The sequence below is a fragment of the Bubalus kerabau genome, chromosome 6, assembly GCF_029407905.1.
Source record: "Bubalus kerabau isolate K-KA32 ecotype Philippines breed swamp buffalo chromosome 6, PCC_UOA_SB_1v2, whole genome shotgun sequence".
In the NCBI taxonomy this organism is placed as follows: Eukaryota; Metazoa; Chordata; class Mammalia; order Artiodactyla; family Bovidae; genus Bubalus; species Bubalus kerabau.
In genome coordinates, this window is record NC_073629.1 from 1,241,875 (window position 1) to 1,259,336 (window position 17,462).

Genomic DNA, 17,462 nt, shown 5'->3' on the forward strand with positions numbered 1-17,462 from the left:
TTTGACTGTATGGATCACAATAAACTGGAAAATTCTGAAAGAGATGGGAATACCAGACCACCTGACCTGCCTCTTGAGAAACCTATATGCAGGTCAGGAAGCAACAGTTAGAACTGGACATGGAACAGACTGGTTCCAAATAGGAAAAGGAGTACGTCAAGGCTGTATATTGTCACCCTGCTTATTTAACTTATATGCAGAGTACATCATGAGAAACGCTGGGCTGGAAGAAGCACAAGCTGTAATGAAGATTGCCCGGAGAAATCTCAATAACCTCAGATATGCAGATGACACCACCCTTATGGCAGAAAGTGAAGAGGAACTAAAAAGCCTCCTTTCAGGCTCTACTACAAAGCCACAGTCATCAAGACAATATGGTACTGGCACAAAGACAGAAACATAGATCAATGGAACAAAATTGAAAGCCCATAGATAAACCCACGCACCTATGGACACCTTATCTTTGACAAAGGAGGCAAGAATATACAGTGGAGAAAAGACAATCTCTTTTAACAAGTGGTACTGGGAAAACTGGTCAACCACTTGTAAAAGAATGAAACTAGAACACTTTCTAACACTACACAAAAATAAACTCAAAATGGATTAAAGATCTAAACATAAGACCAGAAACTATAAAACTCCTAGAGGAGAACATAGGCAAAACACTCTCCGACATATATCACAGCAGGATCCTCTAGGACCCACCTCCCAGAATATTGGAAATAAAAGGAAAAATAAACAATTGGGATCTAATTAAAATTAAAAGCTTCTGCACAACAAAAGAAACTATAAGCAAGGTGAAAAGACAGCCTTCAGAATGGGAGAAAATAATAGCAAATGAAGCAACTGACAAACAACTAATCTCAAAAATATACAAGCAACTCCTGCAGCTCAATTCCAGAAAAATAAACAACCCAATCAAAAAATGGGCCAAAGAACTAAATAGACATTTCTCCAAAGAAGACATACAGATGGCTAACAAACACCTGAAAAGATGCTCAACATCACTCATTATCAGAGAAATGCAAATCAAAACCACAACGAAGTACCATTTCACACCAGTCAGAATGGCTGCGATCCAAAAGTCTACAAGCAATAAATGCTGGAGAAGGTATGGAGAAAAGGGAACCCTCTTACACTGTTGGTGGGAATGCAAACTAGTACAGCCACTATGGAGAACAGCGTGGAGATTCCTTAAAAAACTGGAAATAGAACTGCCATACGACCCAGCAGTCCCACTGCTGGGTATACACACCAAGGAAAGCAGAATTGAAAGAGACACGTGTACCTCATCACAGCACTGTTTATAATAGCCAGGACATGGAAGCAACCTAGATGTCCATCAGCAGATGAATGGATAAGAAAGCTGTGGTACATATACACAATGGAGTATTATTCAGCCATTAAAAAGAATACGTTTAAATCAGTTCTAATGAAGTGGATGAAACTGGAGCCTATTATACAGAATGAAGTAAGCCAGAAAGAAAAACACCAATACAGTATACTAATGCATATATATGGAATTTAGAAAGATGGTAATGACAAGCCTATATGCGAGACAGCAAAAGAGACACATGTATAGAACAGTCTTTTGGACTCTGTGGGAGTGGTGGGGGGATGATTTGGAAGAATGACATTAAAACATGTATAATACCATATAAGAAACGAATTGCCAGTCCAGGTTCAATGCAGGATATAGGAAGCTTGGGGCTGGTGCACTGGGATAACCCAGAGGGATGGTAAGGGGAGGGAGGTGGGAGAGGGGTTCAGGATGGGGAACACATGTACACCCGTGGCACATGCATGTTGATGTATGGTAAAACCAATACAATATTGTAAAGTAAAAAATAATAATAATAATAAAGAAAAATAAATAAAAAGCCTCTTGATGAAAGTTAAAGAGGAGAGTGGAAAAGCTGGCTTAAAGCTCAACATTCAGAAAATGAAGATCATGGCATCTGGTCCCATCACTTCATGGGAAATAGATGGGGAAACAGTGGAAACAGTGCCAGATGTTATTTTTGGGGGCTCCCAAATCACTGCAGATGGTGACTGCAGCCATGAAATTAAAAGACGCTTACTCCTTGTAAGGAAAGTTATGACCAACCTAGATAGCATATTGAAAAGCCAAGACATTACTTTGCCAAAAAAGGTCCGTCTAGTCAGGGCTATGGTTTTTCCAGCGGTCATGTATAGATATAAGAGTTGGACTATGAAGAAAGCTGAGCACTGAAGAACTGATGCTTTTGAACTGTGGTGTTGGAGAAGACTCTTGAGAGTCCCTTGGACTGCAAGGAGATCCAACCAGTCCATTCTGAAGGAGATCAGTCCTGAATATTCATTGGAAGGACTAATGCTGAAGCTGAAACTCCCAACACTTTGGCCACCTGAAGTGAAGAACTGACTCATTGGAAAAGACCCTGATGCTGGAAAAGACTGAAAGTAGGAGGACAAGGGGATGACAGAGGATGAGATGGTTGGATGGCTTTACCAACTCAATGGACATGAGTTTGAGTAAGCTCCAGGAGTTGGTGATGGACAGGTAAGGCTCGCATGCTGCAGTCCATGGGGTTGGCAAACAGTTCGACACAATTGAGCAAGTGAACTGTAGACTGTAGACTGTAAATTGGAATGATCTGAAAAGCATTTTCCAAGTTGTGGGATTTTTGGAGGCTTTCCACATAACAGGTTTGTGTTCAAATAAACGTATAAAAAATGAATTAAGAACAGCTAAAAAGGTTTTCTTACAGGGTTTATTATACTAATGTGGTTTATAAGTTTCAGAGAGAGGTACAGACAATGTAGGATTTTCCAAACTCAGAACGCTTAAGGCAACAGTAACCTCTATCTTCCTGATTTATAACTGAATTCTTCCATCTTCAAATAAATTGAGTATGCATTTATTTACAACACCTGAGACTGAGTTTCCCATTCAAAGATCAAAATATTAGGTTTTTACAAACACACAGATGCTATTCTCAGTCCCCATCTCCTACACTGTCCTCTGCAACAGGAGAGTTTATGTAAAAAACACTACATTTATGTCTCTATTTTCAGAGCAGCTGGAGATCCAACCAGTCCATTCTGAAGGAGATCAGCCCTGGGATTTCTTTGGAGGGAATGATGCTAAAGCTGAAACTCCAGTACTTTGGCCACCTCATGCGAAGAGTTGACTCATTGGAAAAGACTCTGATGCTGGGAGGGATTGGGGGCAGGAGGAGAAGGGGACGCCAGAGGATGAGATGGATGGATGGCATCACTGACTCGATGGACGTGAGTCTGAGTGAACTCCGGGAGCTGGTGATGGACAGGGAGGCCTGGCGTGCTGCGATTCGTGGGGTCGCAAAGAGTCGGACATGACTGAGCGACTGAACCAAACCAAACCGATAAAACTTTGGCATGAGATCCAAAGTTGCTATGGTATATGCCAAGGAAACTTTCCTAGGCAAATGATATTATAACAAAAAAATAAGTTAAATTTCACTTATTTATGCCTCACTTTAACTCTAAATACCAATCTATGAAGTCTACTATGTACACACTTTTCTCATATTTACTTAATGGTTTTCAGAGAGAAAACCTCACTGGCTTGAACCTCCAAATTTAGAGTCTTGGATTTTTCAGAGTTAAGCTCAAATTTAGCTTTAAATTATCAACTAAAAAAAAAAGTTTGATGGCCATATGAATCTATGAATAAAAATTTAGAAAAGATGCTACTTCTGTTTTTTAAAAATGATACTTTAAGAGTGCTTTAAAGCCCTTGTTTATAGGTTGTCTATTGTTACCAATAAGAAAGGTCTCTGGATTGGAATTTCAGTCACTATCTTTTACAAGTACCAGTATGAGAGACATGGATGAGTTGCTGGAGAGCATCTTGCTGTTTCTACTCCTCTTGTGTCTGTGGTATGTGTTTGGAGGGGGGTGGGGGTGGGGGAGTTTCAATTCTTTGCCTCAAAGTGCATTAGTAAATAAAAGTAAAGGATAGCAGGCCCAGTGCTGCTATCTTTAGAAGAGTCCGTTTCCAAGGCTGGCCCTTGGCTGGTGCCTGGGAACTTGACTTTATAACGTTTCCTCCATTGTCCTGCCTGCCCTGGGACAATGAACCCTGACGTACCTGGTTGCCAAGATGGTCTGTACAAATAATGTGATTTATGGTGAACATCTACTTTCCTTCAGGGTCTGGAACTCAGGTGGTTGTGGTTTGGTGCAGAGGGTGCCTATATGACTTGCCTCCAATAAAACTGGTGGATTTTGAGTCTTAAGCAGGCTTCTCTGGGCAGAAACATTACACTAGTGTCAAATGCCTTTTACTGCTGGAAAAAGGAGCACGTTGTACGGACCATCCTGGGTGGGACAGCATTGGAAGCTTGTGCCTGGATTCTTCTAGATTCTATCTGATGTGTTTTTCCCTCTTCATAATAAACTATAGCCATGATTAAAAGTTACCCTCAGTTCTTTCTAGCAAGTAATCAAATGCGTGGGAATGCAGTCAGACCCCTAAAAAAGTAATTTATAGATTTTCATTTATTTCAAATTTTAGGAAGCAGAGGAGGAAAACAATAAGCCAGATCATCTAAGGAAATATGAATAAAAATTCGGTAGCTAGAATTTTAGATAAAAAGATAATCTTCTTTGCCAACTTTTATTTATGTATGCATGCATGTAGTATGCTGGCCTTAAAAGGAACTTACATCTTACACAGGGAAACATACACATACACATATGCAATAAAGTGTTATAGGTAGCATAATATATATAAAGGCATACAGAAGAAATGTTCAGTTCTACTTGGAATTATGCAAGGTATAGGCTAAGGAAAGTTTCAAAAAAAGCAGCTTAAGATGCATGTTGAAAGATGAAATGGCCATAATGATGATGATGGTAATAGGAGGTCATTTCAATTAGAGGGGCAAAGAGTAAGTAAAGACATGGAGACGTAAGGTGCATTTGGAGATACTCTGAATATGGCCGATGTAGGGAGTATAAGCAATTCTTGGCAACAGTCATAACACAGAGTGCCCTCCACCCAACGTTTTAGCTTTTAGAGTGACATGGTACTTTTAAGTTGCAATCTTCCCTGTAAAATCAGATTGAGTGCTTAGGATTCAAGGTATAAATCAGAAAACCAAACAGGCCTGAAACAAATCCTATTCTACTATTATATAATTAGAAAGTAGTAATTACCAATAGAATAATTCGCAAAAAGTTACATTCATATATATTTTATGTTAAAACCTAGAAACACTAATACAAAAGTAAAAATAATTTTGAGATGTTTATATGAGGCTCCTCATGAGAATAGGACTTAACCAAGGATTTCCATATACTTATTATATTTTTGGCTTATTCCATCAATTCTGTATTCCCCACCAGGAACTCTAATTTTACATTTCTTATGGTTGCTATATATTATGCTTTATGTTTTAGAAACATGATAAATAACATACATGTGCCACTAGAATTATTAGATTAGTGCAAAATTAATGGCACTATTGTAAAAGTGCACACACTTTTACAATAAAAAACAAATACAAAAAAAAAAAAAACAAAAACAAAAAAAAACACAAAAAAGTGGTTTTACACTACTGAACTTTGCCATTTGATATTGGAATACATTCTTATGTAGGGTTATGTTACACATCATTTTAATGAACATCTCTCACTTTATGTTTTTTCGCTAATAACTTATTACTTGCTATTGATTTTTTATTTATTTTAGACTAGGGAAATGATGTTAGAAAAAAAGCAAATTCAAACAATTTTTTTATTCGAGTTCAAAATAGACTGCCATATAGCAGCGGAGATAACCTGCCACATCAATAACACATCTGGCCCAGGAACTGCTAACCAAAGTACAAAGCGACAGTGGTTCAAGAAGTTTTGCAAAGGAGATGAAACCCAAAGATGAGGACTGCAGTGGCCAGCCGTCGAAAGCTGACAACAAATTGAGAGCATCATCAAAGCTGATCCTCTTAAAAACTACGTGAGAAGCTGCTGAAGAACTGTGTAGACCATTCTACACTCATCAGACATTTGAAGCAAATTGGAAAGGTGAAAAGGCTTGGTAAGTGACTGCCTTGGTAAGTGACTGAAAATTTCTTAAAAATCATCCTTTTAAAATGTTGTCTTCTCTTATTCTATGCAACAACGACAAACCATTTCTTGATTAGACTGTGACATGAGATGACAAGTGGACTTTAAACAACAACCCGTGACAACCAGCTGAGTGGCTGGACAAAGAAGCAGCTCCAAAGCACTTCCCAAATCCAAACTTGCACCAAAAAAAAGGTCTCAGTCGCTGTTTGATGGTCTACAGCCAGTCTGATCCACTACACCTTTCTGAATCCCTGGAAAATCATTACATCTGAGAAGTATGTTCAGCAAATCAATGAGATGCACTGAAAACTGCAATGCCTGCAGCCAGCACTGGTCAGCAGAATGAGTCCAATTCTTCTCCACAACAACGCCTGACTGCATCATGCACAATCAATGCTTCAAAAGTTGAATAAATTGGGCTATGAAGTTTTGCCTCATCTGCCATATTCACCTGACCGCTCAGCAAACAACTATGAACTTCAAGTATCTCAACAACTTTTTGTAGGCAACATGCTTCCACAACCAGCAGGAGGCAGAAAATGCTTTACAAGAGTTTGTCGAATTCCAAGGCACAATTTTTATGCTTCAAGAACAAAATTAGTTCTCATTGGCAAAAATGTGTTTGGTGTAATGGTTCCCATTTTGATTAATAAAGATGTGTTTGAGCTTAGTTATAATGATTAAAATTCTTGGTTCGAAACTACAATTACTTTTGTACCAACCTAATAAGTACAAGCTGGAATCAAGATTGCCGGGAGAAATATCAATAACCTCCGATATGCAGATGACACCACCCTTATGGCAGAAAGTGAAGAGGAACTAAAAAGCCTCTTGATGAAAGTGAAAGAGGGAAGTGAAAAAGTTGGCTTAAAGCTCAACATTCAGAAAACTAAGATCATGGCATCTGGTCCCATCACTTCATGGGAAATAGATGGGGAAACAGTGTCAGACTTTATTTTTCTGGGCTCCAAAATCACTGCAGATGGTGACTGCAGCCATGAAATTAAAAGACGCTCACTCCTTGGAAGGTAAGTTATGACCAGCCTAGATAGCATATTCAAAAGCAGAGACATTACTTTGCCAACAAAGGTCCGTCTAGTCAAGGCTATGGTTTTTCCAGTGGTCATGTATGGATGTGAGAGCTGGACTGTGAAGAAAGCTGAGCGCCGAAGAATTGATGCTTTTGAACTGTGGTGTTGGAGAAGACTCTTGAGAGTCCCTTGGACTGCAAGGAGATCCAACCAGTCCATTCTGAAGGAGATCAGCCCTGGGTGTTCTTTGGAAGGAATGATGCTAAAGCTGAAACTCCAGTAATTTGGCCACCTCATGAGAAGAGTTGACTCATTAGAAAAGACTCTGATGCTGGGAAGGATTGGGGGCAGGAAGAGAAGGGGACAACAGAGGATGAGATGGCTGGATGGCATCACTGACTTGATGGACATGAGTCTGGGTGAACTCTGGGAGCTGGTGATGGACAGGGAGGCCTGGCGTGCTACGATTCGTGGGGTCGCAAAGAGTCGGACACGACTGAGCGAATGAACTGAACTGAACTGAATAAGTACTGATTTTGTCAGTAAATCAGGTTTTGGGTACATGAATAATGGAACTGAAACTTTAACTTACATTTTAAAATGTATCCCCCTGTTAGTCTTCAAACTACAGAAGTCTTTGAGGGCTTGTTATCCCTTGATGTGTGATACTAAGTTACTAAGTTATTCATGTGAAAGTCCCTTTCTTAAAAAAAAAAATCAGAATTTTAAACCTATGAAGAGACTTAGATTGAAGTCCACTTTTTGTTACTGATTTCAAGCAAAAAAGCTGCTAAATGCTACCCCAACTGAGTTTTTAAAAAAACACAAATTGCATTCTTCAACAAGTTAGCTAATATTAGCTACTTGCTTTGAGTATTTTGTTGAAGAATGCAATCTAGTAATTTAGTATCACACAGCAGTATTAGCTAATATTTAAAGTACATCATTTTAGATTATGGGATTCCCTGGTGGCTCAGCAGTAAAGAATCTGCCTGCAGGAAACGTGGTTCATCCCTGGGTTGGGAAGATCCCTTGGAGAAGGAAATGGCAACCCACTTCAGTATTCTTACCTGGGAAATCCCATGGACAGGGGAGCCTGGCAGTCAGTCCATGGGATCACAAGAGATTAGGACACAACCGAGCCACTAAACAACAATTTCAGATTACAGTTACTTTATCATATGACACACCTGAAGTGAACATCAAGTACATCTGCACACAAGAAATTTCTTTTCATTCTATTCCCATGCAGTGCATGCAGCTAAATATAGTTTCTGAAAAGCAACCCAATGTATAATGCTTAGCACTTGAGTTCAGTTAAGTTCAAAGAAGTATTAACTGTTAATAGGAAAAGTGGTTAGCTGTGGAAAAAAGAAGACCTAGCATATTCATCATAAAGTAAAATAATGAAGGAACATACTGAATTACCTCATTATTCTATCACCTATTGTTGTTCCTCTGATATTAAATCTAGTGAAGGGAACACAATAACTAAAGTCACTCACAAAGACTTCACTTCAAAGAACCAAATACTTAAAGCATGAAGGCCACTACTTTTATCATTAATCATATAAATCTAAAATACTTTTGTTACCCTTTGTGACTCAGGGTATTGTGTGAGAATATGTCATTCAACTACATGTATATGAGGAAATTAAAGACAAGTAGCTCACTGAAGATAGACTGGAAGGAAAACATTGTACTTAATCCCTTTATCTTATAAAAAGATTAGAACCCAACCTTGTTACAGAAAGCAGGGAACTTGCAGAGTCATGTTATCAATACCATCCACTGGAACACAGGAACTAAATAATTAAGCCCTGAGCTGATTCATTTGTCCTAAACATAAGACTGGATAACAAGCAAGTAAAGAATAACAGAGCTTTTAACTCCCTAGGAGTTCAGTTCTTTCTCTATGATTATTTTTTTCTCTGAAATTTTAATAAAAAATAAACTTGAATCACTAAAAATACTGAAAAAGTGATTATAATGATGATTCAATAGATGACAGCAAATTTACAGTATGCAAAGAATTTTGGCTTTCAAGAAGGCTATGTTCCATAGTCCAAAATAGGTAAATAGAACTGAATTTCTATGCAAATAAGAAACATTTTTAAAAAGTGGTATCTTTAATCTTTATAGAAAACAATTTTAGAGCATCTTAACTGAGTCTATAAAAATCTATTCAAGACTCTTTGAGAACTTCTTCAGAAAGCTTACTTAGATGCTTGTCTCTTTTTAGAGAGTAAAAACCTCTTGGGTTTGTCAAGAGGATGAACTGTCAGGCCATCCTATCATTTACTAGAAGTTGGATTTGGTGTGCTGAAAACAGTTTACATGAAGACCATCTAAACAATAAACCTCTAAACACAAAACCACTTTTCTTTCATTCCAAGAGCACCTGTTTATGTCTCTAAATCCAATACATAAAATCCCTAAGAGATGTACATACTACTTTTATTTATTTTTTTAAACCATATTAAAAAGTAGATATGTTTGATTATTTCTTTCTTCAATTTAGTTTCCATCTAATGTTCTGTGTTCCTGCTATAAACAAAGTTAAAGGAGATCTAACGTGGTGATTCACAGATTTGTTTTGAACTTTGATAATCTGTCAACAGAGGAATTTTACCATATACTATAGCTTGGTTTCTTTCTATAAGACTGATCTGCTATAAAGCAGGGATCAGCAAACTACGGCTCTTGGGCCAAATCTGACCAGCTGCCTATTTTTGTAATGAACCACAAGAGACCAGTGGTTTTTATAAATGGTTACCTCTTTTTTGGTTATGTAAGTGCTTACATAATAGCCTCCACTTTGCCTCCTGGCCAGTAAAGCCTAAAATATTTCCTCTTTAGCTTTTTAGGAAAAAGTCTGCTGGCCTCTGCTATAGACAGTCCCAGTTATATTTAGACTGAGACTAGCTATATTTAATAAGAAGAGATTTTAAAATACCTATGTTAGTCGTTAAGGCTAACATTTTATTTTCTAACACATTTCCTTCTCATGCTTGATCTCAGCTCAAAAGTGAAAACCTGGGTCATATTTATTTAACCGAATTATAAGAATGCAAATCTTTATTTAAAAAATTGTAACTTTGTATTGCAAAGAACTGTTTTGATATTTTCATTAAACGTGTCAAAAATGGCTTAGCTACAAACTTTTTAGATTTCATTTAAAAATTAAATGTGTGGCAAAAAATTTATGAGATCCACTATGGAATTCTTCATCAAATTAAAGTACAAATCTAAGTATATACTCTAACCATTTTTAATTTTGGGACCATCTCTCTGGCCTAACCAAACTAATCTTGACTGGGTTTCTCAAATGGCAGCAAGAGGGGACATGCATCCTTTTAGTTTGGCATTTCATCCAAGTGAGATGTTTACTTAGACTCTAAGAACCAAATGGTATGAGTTTTACGGCAGAGCTTTGGAATTCTTTATTCCCTTGGAAATAGAAATTCTCAGGAACAAAAATCATATGCTTATTCTTAAGCTGGTGAATGATTCTTTTCATGTTCTTAAGAAGTAAAATTTCTTAAACTTTCTTTCTTTAGAACAAAAAAGTCAACATACTCATTCCTCCAAATTCTGGAAGTAAGATAAATGGCCAGGGATGAAGAGCCCTTAGAAAGGTACAGAAATAAAAAGTATACTCTATATAGGTAGTTCAAAATTTAATCAATTTGGTACTCAGAAAGTTAGGAATTATCAAAATTATTTACAGAAAAGTCAGAAGGAAGATCTTACATCATTTGCAAATTTTTTTGGTAAATAGCTAGGAAAGAATAATGCAAATTTCTAAGGAAAACTGATGTAATTATGAAACAGCCACTTTAATCACCTCAGCATTATCTCAGTATGTATAACTTTGTGTATGTACGTGTACACACTGATATATATATAATATTGTATCTAATTTCATATATTTATTAAAACTATTTTCTATTTATAAATGGCTTGCGTACTTGTCCTCTTCAATAAATTAATTTTCTCAAAAGGAAGAATTTTATTATCTTTCTATTACTCTTAAGTAAATTTACTGCTATGTCCTATAGAATAATATATAGGACAAATAACTAAATAATATATAGGACAAAAAAGGCTAAATACCTAAACTGACTATACAGAATATTAAATAATAGTTAAAAAAAAAAAAAGCAGGGAAGCAAATACAGACCAAGAGGTGGTTTCAAATCTGGATCTAACCATGAGAGCACAAATTTAAGAGTACATGCGCGAAGTGGGGTCACTTTCAGGCTGTTGAACCTGATCATCTCTCCTCTAAAAGATTCTGCTAGTCTAGTTCAGCAAATGGGTTTCTTGGGTCAATGAAGCTATCAGGTGCCAATTCTGTGGCATGTCTAAACTTCAGGAGAATCCCTAAAATATATAAATCATGTAAGTATTTACAAAAATGCTAAGTAAATGATAATACTCAATAGAAAGATAATATAGTCTAGTAAGATATCCAAAGTAAGGACAATATGCTGCAAGATGTTCTGCATTCTCTAGGACCCATTCTCCCCACAAATTTTCCTTTCTCATTCATGTTATACTACCGTGTTAAAAAAAAAAATTTCCTTAGGTCTAGGATATACAAAATCTCTGCTTAGCACCTCAAGTTTCCTCATCTACAATGTATGCCAGGTAAAAGTGTTATATAATTAGCCTGAATACAAGATGTTAAATAATTATTATTTTTTGCAAGTGTCTAATATTTACCAAAAATATATAATTCCTATCTAAACAAACAGACCTGGTAAGTGACATGGTACATTTTACTAGAAGTGGATACTTGAATTTCATTTTCAATTACGACCTTAGTATCATTTAAGCTATGTAAGTATAGATAAAAAATGAAGGACATATGTTTGCTTATATAATTTGAAAGCCAAAAATGTACAAGCATAAAATAGTTAGAGTCTCTGGCTCTCCATCCTAGGTTTTAGAAACCATCAGTTTGATTTTCAAATTGTGTCATGCCTGCCAACCTTATTTGCATACATCAAGTGGTAATAATATTCTATGGGACTCCCTCTGAGTATGGAAAGAAATGAAACTAAGTTTTACTTGTCTAAAATATATACTAAGAATTTGAAGACTAATGTGTGTTAGGTGACGACAAAATGTTGTTTAAAAGTCACTGCAAAGTAAACACTTTGACCAAATATGACTAAAGGCAGATACTTATCCATCTTTTCATAGTTAAGAAAAGGCAGCTAAACTGAACTTCAAGTTACTATATTCAGGAATTTTGCTTGTCCTCTCTAGAGCCATTCTTATTGTAATTGCTTTTTAAAGTCTAAGTAGCTACATGGAATGTCTTGGTTATTTAATACACCTATCATTTATTTAGTGCTTTCAAAGTGAGACAAGTCCTTTGACTGATTTTCTTCTAAATTCTGACAACAATTCTAAACAATTATAATCTCATTTTATAGATAAGGAAACTGAACCTTTAAGAGATACTAAGTAATTTGAATGAGGAAACAACTAGTAAATGATAAAACCAGAATTAAAGTCATTATGCTCTTTATCATTATATAACACTGCCACTCTTTAATGGTAAATTAATATTTTCATTGTATTTTTCACTTGACAGAAATGTCAGAACATTTTATAAACAGCAGTACATTGAGCATAAATACACGTGATAAAATTCTTCATGCCTGTGAAAGCTAAGATTTTAAAGGTAAAATCTGATTCCCTGGAATAGGACAGAACTTACAATGAGATATGATGGCACTAATTATAGAAATAGTTTTAGGAACGTATGGAATGCAATATACTTTAAAGATTTACTTTACCTACTAAAAAAATAAAATATATCCTTATGAACACATAAAATCAAAAATAGAAAAAGTTATGAACATGTAAGCAATTTAATTCTTTACTGCAGTTAAAATATGTTACTTGGCATGACTTTTCATTTCTGAAACTGAGTTACTTAGTAAAAGTCAAAGAAAAACACAATGTTCTCAAAAAGAGAAATTTATCACACTACCTTAATCCAGGGTTAAGAAAAAAGCAGAAAAACTAAACGCTAAAAAAACCCCAAACTGATACAGGCCAAGATCTCTATGAGGCAACCTAACAACTAAAGATAACCCTAACTCAGTAAATAACCTGTTGGTCATCCTCCATATTCCTTCCTCTGAATCTGTAAACTGAAGATCAAGCCTTTGTGCTGAAGATAAACAGCAATTCTTTGTATCTTCTTCTTTTGCTCAAAGAATGCAACATGTAATATGTGAAATTACTTATAGTTTACAAAATTCTATGAGTTTATATGCCTGAGACACGCTTAGAGGAAGTAACTGTCAAAAACGGAGACACTCTTTTACATAACTTCAAAGAAAGAAAGAAAGCCTTGTGAATTATATTTTTATAGTTCATGTTAATTAAAAATTTACCAACCTATCACCAGGTCCTGCTCGATACCTTGCACCCGGGATCAGGACTGGGTCGTCGTCACTATCATCTGTGTCCTGGAGAGCAGAGTCCCTGGTCAATGTTTCCTCATGGGCCAAAGGCCCGATGGCTTCTGTTTGTGACTGAGGCTCAGGATTGCTGGTACTATGTCTGGAAGCACTTGGAGTGCTAGTTTGATCTGAAGTTCCTGGTTCTTTGCCTTTTTCAGACAAAGTGGATTCTTCTGCAACCCCACAAGGGCTATCAAGATTGAAGTCATTCCTTTCTCCTGAGCCAGAATCCAATGACTCAGAAGTAAACTTATCTGATTGTGCTGTCAGAAAATAAAGTAGTAATAATTGGTCATGTCAGCAACACTAATTATTTAATCTAACTTCAGACATTTTCTAATATAAATCTAATTCCCCTACATGAAGAACAAAATTCCACAATACATCTATTTGGAAATGGTCTCTAACTCTGGAGAGACTAACACAGATTAAGGCTTCTTGCTTTCCTATATGAAGGAATTATCTAAGGAGAACAAAACAACTCACCTGTATCTATATGGTTTTGAACTGTGCTTTCTGCAGATGTACCTTCCTGAAGTGTCACATCCTCTGATGATTCTTCAGGAGTTTCTGGGAATTAAACCAAATTATCATTAAATCCTAACTTTTTTTGGTTAAGAAAAATAAACACTAATTTAATTAATATTCTACGTTTCCTATACCTAAGCAGTTCTTAACCCTTTTAGGGTCATAGAAACCTCTGACACTCAGATAAAAACTCCCCCAGAGTATAATGCAAATACTATGTTTGTACCCACAAAATAGTAAAATACTATCAGGAACAGATTTGGGTATTCGCTATTTGTTTATCACTTCTGCCCACTGCCTCTTCCCAAAGCCTATGCATGGACCTTCATGAACTCTATGTGAAGAATCCTGCTTGAGATTATTCCTCCCAACTGACATTCCTCATTTTGATTTTATTTTCCCCTAAATGTCAAAGAATGTAAACTTAAAAACTGAGTATTTTTCTTCCTTTTGTCATATACTTGGTCTAATTTGAACTATCATGAGCAAAGAGTAAAGTTAGCCTCACCATAAATTCTATTTGGCTACTGAAAATATTTATTTCTGGTATTTAATTCTATAGACCTATGAAGGATCAGGTTTTTTTGTTCCTAATTGGACATCTGCTTGCTAGATAGTCATCTTGCTGCTGCTAAGTTGCTTCAGTCGTGTCTGACTCTGTGCGACCCCATAGACGGCAGGCCGCCAGGCTTCCCAGTCCCTGGGATTCTCCAGGCAAGAACACTGGAGTGGGGTGCCATTGCCTTCTCCTTATATGTATTTAATTCTTGTTAGCTCTGTTACACTGAAGTATGTATTCATTTAATGAAAAACGATTCATGAATTCATTTATCAAATATGTACTGAAAATCTACTGTGTTCTAAGGCTGTACTAAGCCCTAAATTTCATATGATGATCACATAAAAATATTCCAGGAAAGGGTTCTAAAAACATTCTCCAAATGGCTCTTCTTATATAAAACAGGATTCACTCATAACCTGTTTAGATTTTAACTCTTTTTTCTTTCCCTCCATAAACAACCTATATTCTTTGAAAAAAATCAAGATAGATACTCTGGATTTCACTGCTAGGTATAAAAATGGTAATGATAACTCAAGCCAACATTTATATCTAATGTATTGTCAGTATGATGACCATCTATGCTGGGCCACTGTACCCACAGAGGGGAACTACACTTCCCTGTGATGCCTCATCTTAAATGCTTAAGGTCCCTATCTTTTGCGTTTGCTATTGATAATTCATCAACAGCAGTGAGTGGACTACTGATGCAAAAGTCAAAAAACAAAACTGTAGCACTGATGTATCAGAAAAATAGGTAAACAAACATCCAACATCGGGTTTTGTCAGGACAAAATATCACCTTACTTGCTTCTGGTGGTTGCACTGGGCTCTGTGGAACCAAGGATTCCTCCTGATCCTCAGATTTGCAGTGGCTCCCATTTCCTCTGGAACTTGAGGCAGTACTGCTCCTACAATCAAGACAAGCTATTTCACCAAGAAGTTAATAAATGTCAACTCTTAGGATAATTTTTGTAATTTACAACTAGAGAAGCTGATCAAAAAAATTCAGACTATAATATTTTACAACTAGAGAAGTTGATCAAAAAAATTCAGGATACAAATAAAACACAAGATTTATATTAGCAGTACTTGTGAAACATCACTTAAAAAAAATCAAGGTGATTATTCTAATCCACTTTTAATATTAAAGAGAGACTTAAAAATATAAATTCTTCACTGATGCTCCTACGATCTCGTATATATTTTTACAAGTCTCTCTATTGAATTTTAACTTAATTACATAATCTCTCTTCTTGTCCTCACTACAGATGTTTCACCATATTAAAATTCTTACTGATTTTACAAACTTTGATCATATACCCTTTTAGACTTTATTGTTTTAGGCTACTTTTAAATTGATACTTGAAAAGAGGCCTAGAAGTTTCTTTGGTCTTTGAATTGCCCTTTGTAGATCACTGCCAGTCCTAGATTGCTGTTCAAATATGGCAAGTGATCGACACCATAGTTTTGTAGAAGGAGAGAATAATGTTTTTCTATTTTAGTTTTAATACCTACCTGATGATAACCATAATTCTGTTAGAATTTCTGGCTAGAGCAGAACACCATACCAAGTTAAATAAATAATTTTCAATGAACATTCTGTGACAAATCATGACATATGTGTAAAAAGGGAATTGAGTGGGAAAGAAAATAGAAGAAAATGTATAACAATCTTATTAAGGTTAAAATTAAATTCAGAAAAATGAAACAATTTCTTAAATTTAGTAAAGATGTGAACAAGAAAAAACTGAATGGCTACAACAACTTAAAAAACGTTAATCATAGACAAATAGCAGTGACTCAATAAACAATAAAAATTATGGAATGTTTGTCAAAATTTTACAAAAGCTTTTTTTGGCTAATTATGGAAGTCAATTTAATTTTTTTTAATGGCATCCATATATATTTTTAAGAAAAATGCATATCTACATGGGTATATACACAGAGGAAAAGATCAGAAAGGATATTTATCTGAAAAATATCAGAAAGATGACACCAATGTTAACTGTCATCTCAGTTCGGTTACTGTAATTTTTTTTTCAACTTTTCTTTAAGATTCTTATTTCTTTTGCAATGAACATGTATTTCTTTATAACCAAAAAGTTAGGTATAGCAATTCTGATAAAGATAAGCCAATGTGATATATAAATCTTTTTTTTTTCCCCCATTGAGAAAGTTATGATACAGGCTTAAATAGAATGCTCAGTGTAGAAATTATGATAGGGCACTGATGTAGGAATACAGAGCCATTAATGGAAAAGACAAGTAATCAAGTAAATACATTTAGCATGTGTGAATACGGTATTTTAAAATTATAGATAAATGACTGACTAGATTGTTCAATAAAAGGTACTGGGAAAAAGGAAAAGCCATGTGGAAAAATTGAGCTATAAGCCCTACATCATACTTTATGGTAAAATGAACTATAAAAAGATTAAACATATTTTTAATATAAAAGCACAGAACTATAAAAGGAAATCAAGAAGAAATCTTCCTCTAATTCTGAGAAGGACAAGGAGCATTAATTAGCTCACAAGCTGAAACCATAAAGTGAAACTACCGTAAGCAAACTTAAAGACAAACAATAAACTGGGGAAAATATCTGCAACAAATGAAAGACAAATGATATTATCCTCACCTAATTCTATATATCTCTTATAAGTTATTAAGAAAAACATAAACACCACAGTAAAAAACTGGGCCAAGGATGTGAAAGGCAATTTATAAAAGATGACAATTGTAGCTAACAATTACTTA

The 17,462-nt window shown here is 35.6% G+C and overlaps 1 protein-coding gene across 10 annotated transcripts in view; it reads right to left on the reverse strand.

Annotated features, from left to right (window-relative positions):
- Nucleotides 1-17,462, reverse strand: part of DCAF6 (DDB1 and CUL4 associated factor 6) — a 183,810-nt gene that overhangs the window by 34,992 nt on the left and 131,356 nt on the right. For 6 of the 10 annotated variants that reach the window (XM_055587162.1, XM_055587165.1, XM_055587158.1 and 3 more), the window contains 4 exons: nt 15,510-15,613; nt 14,102-14,185; nt 13,551-13,878; nt 8,556-8,597 (listed from right to left, as the gene is read on the reverse strand). In XM_055587162.1, coding sequence (XP_055443137.1) covers nt 8,556-8,597; nt 13,551-13,878; nt 14,102-14,185; nt 15,510-15,613 — 558 coding nt within the window. The remainder of the gene's footprint in view (nt 1-8,555; nt 8,598-13,550; nt 13,879-14,101; nt 14,186-15,509; nt 15,614-17,462) is intronic. The other 4 variants (XM_055587160.1, XM_055587167.1, XM_055587164.1 and 1 more) reach the window with 1 other exon arrangement.